This window comes from Lepisosteus oculatus, chromosome 28 (genome assembly GCF_040954835.1).
Source record: "Lepisosteus oculatus isolate fLepOcu1 chromosome 28, fLepOcu1.hap2, whole genome shotgun sequence".
NCBI classification, from domain to species: domain Eukaryota; kingdom Metazoa; phylum Chordata; class Actinopteri; order Semionotiformes; family Lepisosteidae; genus Lepisosteus; species Lepisosteus oculatus.
The window spans coordinates 3,960,209-3,972,653 of NC_090723.1; the positions used below are offsets into that span (position 1 = coordinate 3,960,209).

At 39.8% G+C, this 12,445-nt stretch overlaps 1 protein-coding gene across 5 annotated transcripts in view; it reads left to right on the forward strand.

The window, feature by feature from the left end:
* srcin1a (SRC kinase signaling inhibitor 1a) overlaps positions 1-12,445 on the forward strand; it is a 139,101-nt gene that overhangs the window by 74,640 nt on the left and 52,016 nt on the right. For all 5 annotated transcript variants that reach the window (XR_011183948.1, XM_069185783.1, XM_069185784.1 and 2 more), the window contains exon 4: positions 2,175-2,201. Coding sequence is in view for 4 of the 5 variants with exons in the window: in XM_069185783.1 (XP_069041884.1) it covers positions 2,175-2,201 (27 nt within the window). In the remaining variant the exon portion in view is untranslated. The remainder of the gene's footprint in view (positions 1-2,174; positions 2,202-12,445) is intronic.

The window sequence follows — 12,445 nt, forward strand, 5'->3', positions numbered from 1 at the left end:
CATTGTGTAATGTGCTTGCAAAACAACACCACATGCAATGAGAAAGGAAACCAAACCATGTACCCTGGACAGTCTTGCTGTTGTTATATGCAATCCCCAGTGCTAAGGAATAGCTTAATTACTAGTAAGGTACTGTATCATTGCTGAATTAGTCTGCACATACAGTATGAACATACAGCTCTATTTTAAAGATCTCGTATAGTGGGCAGTTAATACAGTATGTAGCACGTAATGTATGCAATACATAAAAAAATTGCATGAGCTATGGGCTGGTCAGACAATAGGATGGTAAATAATACACGCATACACCGACCATGCATAACAGCGTCTTAACAGGCAACCAGCTGTCAACAGTGTAGGGTGCTGTGACTAATTCTGAGCACTGACTGTACTTGTTGTGCCCACAGTGACACACTAACCCAGTACAGCCTCGAAGACTGGCTCTATGTTAGTGCCATTGAAGCAGATCGTATTGTTAACCTCTTTTCTGATACCCTTGGCAGAGCAGCAGCATGTTTTGAGTGCACTGTGAGAACTTTGTTCTTGTTACAACAGTTTCTGGGAAACATGAAGATTGCGGTTTAACAGTGCAGTACTGGATTCTGCATTCACCTATGTAATGGAGTGCTGAGAACTACCCCCTGGCATTTTCATGAAATAATGCTGAGTCAGTGGAGTGGGAACAGAAGAAATAGTGAACATAAAGCTGCCTTGCAGGCGACAATTTCTATAAGACATCTGATTTTGGAAAATAAAAGGCCCAGTAAATCCTATCCCATCATTGTAGTGTGGTTAAGAGCTGGCTCTGAGGTGTCTGCGTACAGAATTGATTGTGTACATTTTCTGTAGTTGTCATTTTAGACTCAGGTCATGGGGTTTGAATACCCACTTGAGGGTTTGAATATCCTACTATGAGCCCCTGATATTAGATTTATCTTTCCCTGTTCCATATTATTTTTTGTACAAACCTCAGGGGGATGGGACCTATTGGTGCACTGTGTCTTCATCGCCCTTGCTGTGTTATGAATGATGTTGCAGGCACATTGTCAGTCTGGGATGGCACCTGCTCAGCTCTGGGCAGAAACACATTTGGACAGGAGATGCCTTTATCTCGGGTCAACCTACAGTATAGATGTTGACAAATACGATGCAGAAAGCAGCAGCACAAACTAAATACAATAGAGGGATGCAATAATAATGCAGTAACAGCATTCCAATGCTCAGTTCAAATGTGCTTAAATTCACTTAATAATATGATGAATGAACTGACTAAATGAATCATATGATGGTACAATTTAAATATACATCATACCGAGACACCAGTTTGAGCCACAGTGGCCAGACAGATCTTTCTGTAAAATAATCTGAATAAAAACAGATGTGCAGGAGCGTGCGTTTCTGTATCAGAATCTGTCTGCAAGGTGCTTGCAGTAGAGTGCTTCTGACTGTACTGCTTTGAGTTATCATGAAGTCTAGACTGTCTTATAAAATATTTAGATAAAGTAATTGATCATCTTTTTGTTTGTAGGCATGTGTATGGCAGAGCTACTTTGAACGCCTTTTTTCCTTGTATACTGCTGCGCCAGAAATGACCAATTGACTGGAATGTGTTTGTGTCCTTGTACCATCCAGAAAAGAGATGTGGGGCTGCATAGCTTACCACCTGTGCAACATGGGGGTGCACACTTGCATGGTATAAACAAATAATACAGAATTCTTGTCAGTTTGTATTCGAACATTAACAGTCCATGTCTCTTTGTGGCACACAACAGTGCGAAGTCACCTAATGACACTGAAAGCCATGTTCCATAGCGCTGGGACAATAAATCAAGATGCCAGTTTCCTGGTTTGTTTCCTAGTGTTCATAAGCACTAGGCCCCTGTGGTGCAAATCTCTCCCTTTGAGGGAAAGCAGAGGGTATCTGTCTGCACTGTACCTGCTGTTGGTTTGACCTGCGTCACAGCTGAGGTCAGCTGGAGTGTGTCTGTTTCAAGCTGTGCTTCTCGGTTTGAATCTTCTTATTGCAGCGAAGCAGAGCGCTCTCTCTTCTTTCCTCCTCTGTCTCTGAAACATACTGTAGGTGACTTTCAAGACAGTTCGGGAGCAGTAATGCTTGGAAAATGTGGAAATGTAACTTTATCTCTCTCTCTTCCTCCCCCTTTCTCTCCCTTCAGCAACAGCCGAACTACTGGAGCTTTAAGGTGAGTACTACAATATGTTGCTGTCTGTGCCATTTGCTTTGTACAGCACCTGTGTTTGTGTTTGCAGCACTATGCTTTTATGTCATTGGCACTCTGATTGTGTTCACATAAAGGTGTCTGTGTGTGTACATTTATATTACCCAATGCTTAATCAATGCTTTACAAGTAACATTTTACCTTGCACATCAGTCAACCAGGATAGATGGATATTTCCAGACTACATCTATTTCACATTTATGTACTAATGTTATGGAGTCCTGTGCCTAATCTGCAAACAACAGTAAAAAAAAAAAAGTTTGAAATTACTTGTTGTAATCCCATTAGTTTTTACAGCTGCATTGTGTATGTTTAAGTTTGTGCAAATGTCAACACTGGTAGATTTGTGTACATAAAGGTGTGTTTGTACCGACAGAAATAGGGATATTCAAGTAAATCACTTTTGCTAGGTTTTCAGTGGATTAACCTGATTTTCCATTCACTGCACTTTTCACTATCACTATCATTTACCAAGTGTCCATTCTGCTTTCAACCTCTGTGAAGGGTAAGCAGACATTTGTCCAGGAATATACATGTGGGAAAGTCTCTGTGTACAGATTTGTGTAAATAGGAGCTTTTTTTGGTGTTCGGTTCATAGATGAATGTCGGCTTGCCTGTACATCTGTGATTGGGTACCTGCATGTATAGTGGGCATTTGCACATGCCTGCATGAGCTGGTGAAATTCTGGATATACGATGAGGCTGTCTGGAACTGCATGCAGTACTGGCTTCCTCCTCTTCCTTCTATTGACTGAGATATGCTTCAGGAGTAGCACACAGGGCTGTGCTTTCTGAGCATGGCTAACATTAGCAGAGCTGCACATAATTCTGCCTGCATACTGCAAGCTGGTCAGTGCAGCCTGGTCATCAGTGAGTCCAGCCAGTGTAGGCTGCCTGTTGGTTTCCTGCTAGTTTTTGCTTGCAGCTATTTGTATGATACAGTCCCATCATTGAGTCATCGCTGGCAGCTAGGCTTTGATCTATATTTGATCAAAGGAAGACATCTAACCATTTACATTTTGCTAAATACTTGTTTAGTACCACAGACTACATTAAAGCTATGGATAGGTGGTCAACAATAAGATTTATTCGGCTAGCTTAATTTCCAGTAACGAACATGATTTGGGTTCATATTTTGTAACTGTATAGCTAAGTATATCGAGCCTTCTGTAGTCTTTCATGGCTACAGTCTTCAGCATAGCACTTCACTGCAGGACAGAGCACTACAAGTGAAAAATGGAAACCCTCACAGATCGATAATGTGACATAGGAATTCTTACTGTAGGGGTGAACTAGTATGTCTGTGCATCTTGCAAGCCTTCGAGCCTGAGTGACAGTAATAGCCACATTTTGGCAATAAAATATTTTGTGTGTTTCCTATCCAGACTGTCACATTCTTATTGTTCTTTTGGGTATTGAAAGTAAAAAAATTAAGTACTGTTAAATTTAAATTTAGCCCATGGAAGAAAATGAAAAAGATGCTTTAATGCCTGTCATTAATATATTATTATCTAAACTCCTTGACCTGATAGTTATCACTTCCTTTGTTGCCACCCAAACCTTCTAATATAAATACGACTTTGATTTTCTGCATTTATTTCTGTGGCATTAGAATGAACAAAATAAGGACTTGGTGATATGTAACTGTTTATCAGAATGTCTCCTGTGTTTTATATACTATAGAAGTGTCCAGTGACACATTGCCAGTTGTATATTGTTATCCAAATGGACATAACATTTTATTTTCTATAATTTTTTAAAAATATTTATGCTCTGGCTAGAGGCCTGATTTTCAAGTGTGCTTTGATCGTGCTTAACCACTGTGATCTTCATGAATATTAATCAGACTCTTTCACACTAAATTTATGATTGTTGCTCTGCAGGGGAAAGATTGACCCTTTCCACATGAGGTACACGAGAATGCTATTAGGTTCTGGAATCCTATATGTGAGATTTTTTGTACTTTAACTCAAAATGTATCAAACAGCAGTATGCTTACCATCAGGACTATAGCAGATGCTGGGCAGAATGACATCTGTCAGTGTATACATCGTAATACAAATCAGCTGTCACAGGCTGCATCTTTTTTTTCACCTGCACATCTAATTTCTTTGTTTAGTGGATGCTGTTCTGCTTCTGAGAACTAAAAATCTGGCAGCTCTTGAGAGCTAACTCTGACTGTCTCTGGATTCATCTTTTGAAGTGCCCCACACATACTGTGTTTTCTAATACTTTATTTTTTGCAGTACTGGGTTGTTTTTTTCATTAACGTTCTAACAAATGCACAGATGTCGATGCTTTTAATACTTTTGAGATTAAGCTGGCCTCTCAATTTATTAGGAGATTATCTTCTAATGATATTTCTCCTAGAACTCCAGGCTCCAATCAAAATCACTTTCACTTGTCACACAGAATTCTCATTTTTAAAAAAAAATATTTTTTCACGAGCTAAAATATTTGTCTAACCTCTTGTGGCGAAAGAAGGAGAATGTTGCTTGCTATTGTCTCTCTTAGAGCTTATATCATTGTGCTGACAGACACATGGAGTACAACAGTAATACCGTACACACAGAGGTTGTTGAGGTGCAAATAATAACCCTTGTTAAAAGCACAAGGAAATGGAGAAAAACATGCAGCAAAACACGTTTGTGAACCCAGAAAGAATGGATGCCCTGTGCTGGGTTGTCTCCAAAAGACCAGAATCGGTATCTGTCTGCAGGCTCACTGATTCACAACAGCCTGAACCCACTCTATTTACAGCTAAGCCAGTGTGTGTATCGGCATGTCTTTCTTCCAAGCTGCAAGTGTCTGGTGGCGTGGAGCTGTTTGACTACATGCCTCTGAGCTGTGTTGCAGTCCAGATCTGTGTATGTCAATTTCTTCAGGTTAGAGTTGTGTTCAAATGTGTTCAGCATTTTGCATTTACAGCTTTCTGTCAATGTTTGAATCAGAGTCAGACGTGTGATTTATTTTGCTTGTTATGAGTCTACTTTTGTGTTTCTTTCGGCCTGTGGATTACTGCTCATGCTTCTTTACATGCTCATACAGTTTGCATACAGTATCTTTTTACGGTGTGCTGTATGTGTCTGTGTGCTGATCGGGGAACCTTTTAAAGACACATGCTTGCAGGATTTTCTGTGTTTTAGTCTTCTACCTCCTTTTAGATTTGAGACAGTCCTGAGTATTTTTCTGTGTGTGTTTGTCAGTTAATCATACTGGAGATCTTCTTAGTATGACACTATACTTGTATATATCTGTGTTTGTGGTATCTCTGTTGTGTTATACACCGCCCCACAAATTGTCGTGCATGAACTGTAATTGACACATTTTAAACCTAATAATTTTGCCATGTGGCTGTGACTTCTGTCTGCTTGCTGAATTAGCTTCTTGTAAACGCATACCTGTATGCTGTTTAAAGCGGTATCTAAAGATCAGCATAAAGCGCACATGGACTAGATTTCAACCAAGAATAGCCTATAAATTCCAAATTAAATGCAGAGTTTGCTATTATCAAAGACACTTTTTCACAAAAATTGAGAATGTTAACAACCCTTTGCCATAAACAAAATTAAATAGAAAAACAAATAAAATTGACAAACATTAAAAAGAACTGCAGAGCAACCACTGTAAGACCTGGAGGAACTTCCCCGCAACAGCTGATGGTTATATTTCACAGCCTTTTTTTAAAAATATGATCATGGGGATATATATTTTGTTTTTCTTTGTTTGATATGCATTGCCAAACAAATGCATTATGTATACGAAAGGATTTTCAAAGTTCTGTATTTCTGTACACCCAAAATTCTTGCATCAATACCAGTACTAAAATAATTGACTTGCTTTGCTGTTAAAAAGACACAGGAACTCTGATGTCTTCACTGGAGGACGTGCTGCCCACGGTAAACAATTAGGGGACCTCAGTGAAAATTATCTGAGGTGCAAAGATAATTTTCACATAGAACTAAATTTATGAGTGTCAATAAAAATTCTCCAGCCACCTGTTAAAGCAGTGTCACTTGTCCCCTACAAATCTGTCTTTTGAAGAGATTCCTGTAAAAGCAAATAAAAATTTTAAACAGGCAGCACTGTTAAACTCATCACCTCTCATTCACACCTAGAGGGCCCATGAGGCAGAACAGAACAAAGAAGGAAACACACAGGAAGCTTCCCCTAATTCTCCTCTAGGAGACATAGGGGAGCCAAGGGATCTTTTTCCTCCCTGTGAGATTATTAAGAAAGACGATCAATAAACAAAGTGCAGTGGACACCGTGTTTGACTTGTGCGTGAATTTAAGGAGTTGCACAATATGACGGCTGAGTGATCTAAGCTGCTATCGGTGGGTCTCCAACATTCAACAACAATTTCAACATTCATGGGTCCATGAAGTGTTGCTGTCGCTGAGGCCACATAACACCATGAGCCAGTTCTCAGCCCTTACCTTCAGTATGTCTGACAGCAGATGTGTAGCTTCTGTATTCTTTCCCTGTTTCATTCTCAATGGCTTCCAGACTTTAATGCAGGGCTGTTAGCCTTCTCCCCTCTTATCGCCACTCATCCCCAATATTGTTGTCTAACATAAACGCTCTCCCACTCTTGCAAAGGATCTCTTGTATATAATATATTTCAGTATCTCTTCAGCTACCTTTGGCTCTTGGATTATATATAGCAGAAACCTTGCCAATGCCTTTGATGGGTGAGCTTTGTGATCTCCGGTCCTCATTCTGTATGTGACACAGTGTAAACTAATTCACATATTCAGTGGCTTTGCCTGTTTGGAAAGGGTTTGCAATCTGTTCACCTGCTGTGGATTTAGGGGTTTTTAACTTGAAGAAAGCTGTTGCTAATTGGAGACTCCTGGCTGTTCCACTATAGTCACATTTTATACCCTAGAGTTGGAATGGGCTTTTTCTTTGCATTAAAGATATTTTCCTTTTCAAGAGCAATTCCACAGAGGTCTGGCTACAGTATATTCACTCAGACGTGTACTTCAACACGCTGACCGCCATTGCAGTCTGGGTGGGTCAGGCCTTTGTGGACTGCTGAGCTGTCTGCTTGTCACAGTCTCAGTATTGACTTAAAACCAGAGTTGTGTTTTGGTGATGTTGTGGAATATTGTGGGGAAAAATCTCCTCTCTTAGTGAAAGAACAGAGGATTTGTCACATTTAAATTGTTTATTAGGTTTAGAGCACCATCAGCCTGTTTTGTAGCAGCTTTCAGGGATGACCAGACATGGGCAGAATCCCAGAGAACCCCTCTCTCACCTGGAGCAGTGAGCCAAGCACAGGTGCTTGATTCTGCAGCAATGTCGTATTGTTCATTTTTAAAATGCAATAATATAATTACAGTTGGCTACATATGGTGCACTTTACTTAGAAATATTAATTTTCCAACAGTTACTTCTCAGTAGCAACTCCCACGTTGCTGTTAATATTCAGGCACAATATATTTTGCTGTCAGATATGTAAGAAATAAAAACAAAATCGCACTCGTGTTCATTCATTTGCAGAAATTGTTCTTATCAAAGTACAACTGGGTTGCAATGTTACAGTGGTCAGTTACTTTCCTTAGTATTCAGAAGGTGTGTAATTCACTTTTGTGTCTTTTTAATGTGTCAAATTTAATTTATTTTTATAGCTCTGTCTTATTGCTTTTTTCCAGTTTAAAGATTAATGAAAACATTTGCTCAGAACATCAGGTCTAAAGTACCGTAAATCACCCTGATGGTTTGATTTTTAGAAATCATGTGAAACATCTTTATTCTAGTCTATGTTTTGTACAGTATCAAATACACTGTGGAGGAGAATAACTGGCACAAGTCATAGTTCATGAAGTGTCTTCAGGGATGATTCAATCACATATTAAAGATTTATCATTTAATTGTAATATATTCAGTGCTTAATGAAAATAGAGCTTAGCTGAAGCAACATTACACTTCATAAATGATTAATAATTTATCTCTTAATACATTTATAAGGTGCTATAGATGGAATTAACCCCAAGGGTTATTAATGCGGTCAGGGTTAGGCTTCTGTTACTTGCAATTAATCTGCAGTCTTATTAATTAAGACCATACCTTATTAATGTATTACATTTATAAATGTTATTTGCCCTAATCTCAAGCATTGCCAGTAATAAAGAGAAGAGAAGAATCAAGACTTTATTCTTGTTTCAGTTTACCTTACTCTGGATGTTTTTTAAGTTTATATTTTATCAGGTGTCTTATTTTGTGACAGCACCTCGTTTGCACCGTTATTTTGTATTATGGCATTCTTTTGCACAGCAGATTTCTGTGGGTGTAGCTCATGATGTACCAGGCCATCTTAGTTTGCCAAGAGGTGTGATGCCTCAGCAATTCAAACTCCTTTCACTCGGATGGAGTGTAATGGACTGTGGGGTAGCTCTGGGTCCTTGTGTTTTGTGTTTTAATTGAACTGTTCAGTGGAACGGTATGCGCGGACTGCAGGGTGGTAATTTGTGTGAAATTGTAGAGAAGGTAGTGGAGATTCTGGGGGCGCGGGTGACAGATGTGCACAGCTGCTTCCTCGATCATGCTCACAACCCCACCCCCCATGTGAAAAGGGAGGACATGGTTTGACAGAGCTTGTTGCGGACTAAAATCCACACCCACCCAGACAGACAAATCCATACAGCCTAAGACACATCTTTGCATAGTTGTACAGACACGGTCATCTAGGGAGACAGTCACAGAGCCAGAATATTGGATAGAGGCAGCGAATCACACGTTAGGGCTCCACAGAGACCTCGACATTCAGACTGGATTAAAATCACCGTCACGTGGTCCTGTGGAGACAGAGAACTGTGGACACACAGATAAGCACAAACTAACAGACAGAGGCACAAACACATATGCCCACACTGAGTTTCAGCCAGATCTGCAGCGGAGACCGAAAAAAAGAAATGCTGGCAGTTCAGGTAGGAGGCACTGTGACCTTTCCCGACTTAATCTGCTTTGACTCTTTAAACTTGCTGCTGTGTCTCTTTCTGCTTGAGATCTCTTAGAGCATCGGGAGTTGGTGGGGGGATCATTAACTGTAAAGGGTATGACACATTAGTGAAAGTTTCTGAAGAAATCTGTTGACTCATCCGATAATTGGTGACATTTCAGAGAAGTATGACCACCAGGGAAAGGAAATGGGAGCAGACAAAGGATGAGACTTTCTTCCCCTTGTCTTTCACTGCTGGGTGCCTCATTTAAGTGAATTTAAGTGAATGACGGGTAGTTTTTGTTGTGAAATTGTCAGGACTTCACTTGGGAGTTGGAAAGCTGTTTAGAAAAAGGCATGTTTTATTTCTGGAAAGTGTTATTTTCTGACGTGTTCAAGGAGAAAATAATAGAGGGAAAAAAATCCCCATGAATATTGTTTTGTTCTGCGTGGTCATCGTGTTCGGTGTTGTAATGCACTTTAAACAGAAGAAAAGGTAGAAAAGTCCAAACAAGAGGGCAGAGGGACCTTTAATAGAAATTGATGAGACCTGGGCTACTATTTTCTAAAGGCATGGAGCAATAGCTGTGGATGACTAAATAAGGAGGAAGTGGAACAAGTGTTAGACAAGGTGTGGTGATTTGATGGGAGAGTGTTGTCTCTCGTGCCAGAGCTGTGGGCATTTTATGGGTAGAGCAGAGAGATGGACATACATTGCAGACAGAGATCTGAAAGAAGGGAAAGGGGAAGAGAATCTCCCAGTAATTTCTCACCATTAGTGGACTTAAATGAAGATTCATTGTCTAACTGAAATGAAAGTAAGGTGCAGTAATATGATAAATTGATGATGCATGGCTGCATGACCATCAATAATCACCGTGGCTCTCCTTAACTGCTCTTACGCAGCATTCAGGCACTTAATCACACCGAACCCTGCAGATTCCTCCAGGGACATCCTCTGATCAGCTCTTCCAAGATCCTTCTGTTGCGTTTGCATGCGACCATTCCAAAGGATCTGCCTGTTTTGTGTTGAGATAAGAGGCCGTTAGAAAGAAAAACGAGCGAAATGATTTCATGCTGTGCTGCGCAAGGTTTCACATGAGAATGCCCATATTGAACATCTGGGTGTGTGTCAACTGGGGAGGATAGCAAACATCCTTTTGTTCAGCAGAATTTATTACATTCCATTGCTTTCTTACTTGCTGCTGCAAAAATATTCTGTACCAAAACTATTGCTAAGCATAAGGATAATTAGCCAACAAAAAAACAAAATGTAATATTTGACAAAGCATCAGCATGCACCATTCAGAGCAAATCCTTAAATCAGTAAAACTTTATATTGGTAATAGCTTTCCTGTTTAAATATTAAATATTTTTATGCATTTTTAGAGGCTCATAAAACCAGAAGTGTGGTTAATTGTTATTTATCTATCTTGGTAGTGTGCAGTTAAGCTATCTGTAAGACATACATTGCACTCTTCCACCCTGAAATGTTTAATTCTCAGCTCAGGGCAGGAAAAAGAATAATAAAAACTGTCCTTCTCTTCAGCTTCTGCCTGCCTGTGCTGTGACAAACTCCATTCCTTGCTCTGCCTGGTGCTGTCATGCTACTCCAACACAAGATCAGTCTGAGCTAGATCCGAACAGCAAGGGGGAAAAAAAACAGTCCAGCGCAAGCAGGAAATGTGTTGTTTTTTATTTCCTTTTTTCATCAGGTCCTATATGAAATCTGTGTGTGCTGAACAGTTTGTGAGTAAGCAGAGACGAATGAAATAAATGGCTCCCATTAGAAAGCACCCTGAAAGTAATCCGTCAGTGCTGTGCCTCCCTATAACAGTCTCAGCCGAGCTGAATGGTGCGCCCACTGCTCGTCTTGGAAATGGGAATTGAACAGCATGGTGTTGGCTGCTGAGGCCATTTGTTACTGGCTGCTTCTGGCCTCTGCAGACCACTTTGATAATGTCTGTGGGGTAAAGGGGATGCAAGAGGGGAGGGGGTAGTCTTTAATAAGCCACAGTGACTCCCAGGCTGCTATACTGAAAAATGATGGAGGGAAAAATCACACAAAATTGAAGTCGACCAGCCACCTTGACATGTAGTAATACATGGGGTATTACAAGGTTTGTTTTATATTGCTGCAGCCTCCTGTATTGTTTGCCAGTGTGGAAAAGGGAATGCAGTCCTTAATAAGCCTAAGCAGTTCACAGAACATTGGGGTGCCCTCAATAAGCAGTCTTGGTGCTTTGAGGCTAACATTTGAGGCTGGTGGAAAAAAGTAGCACAGGCAGCCTATGACAAATTATACAGACATTTCTGTGTAAAGCTGAGGGCATGAGCAGCAGTGTATAATTTAATACATGTAGGAAACTTGGAAGAAGGCAAACCAGTACATGCTTTGAGGAGCTGCCCTGAAATTCAGGAATTGTTGTAAAAAATCCAAAGGATTGTTCAGAACATTATAAAGGTTAGTTATCACGTTTTAACATCTTACAAGCAAATCTCATTGTTATGAAGAGCTGTGGTAAATCAATATGGCAGTAAACATGTTACAGAATGGCACATCATGACGCATAAATGCCACTGTAATGAAATGTTGTAGCATGGCAATGTAGTAGTTTCTGTACAGTATTCTATGTGTTAATTATAAAGCACAGTGTGTAAGAATGTGTTTACTTCCATAACATAGTCAGTACATCTACTTTATTTGTACTTAGTTTAATTAATGTTGGAAAGAATAGAAATGATCTGTAAAATGTTTAGTGAAAACCATATACTGTATGTGCTTATAGCCACAGACACTGAGTCCATATAAACTACAATATTTTACTCATGTATTGTGTACAACTCAGGTAGTACTATCCAAACTTGACTGATTTTAGATATTAAAAGAGCAATATTGGTGCACTTACAGTATAAGAAAGTTTTAATGTAAGAATAATAATAGACAAAAGGAGTAATGCGTTTTTGAAAGGTTTCTATGTTTCAGTTTTGATAACCACTAGAGAGCAACAAAGAGCAAAATTAGTTCAAGGTAAGAATAGCAGTGTCCTTTACCACCCCTCTGTACTTCCCTGCTGTACTGTATGTGTGCAGGTTCTTGCTCACATGAGGAGGAGCATGTTCTTCGACTAGAATGTGTTGTATGTGTTTAAAAGTCGCATGTCGTCATACGGACACGTCTCAGGCTCGGCAGGAATCTAAACACTGAGCATTTCATCACAATGATAGCTCCGCTAAAGACAACAGATGGATCACACTGACT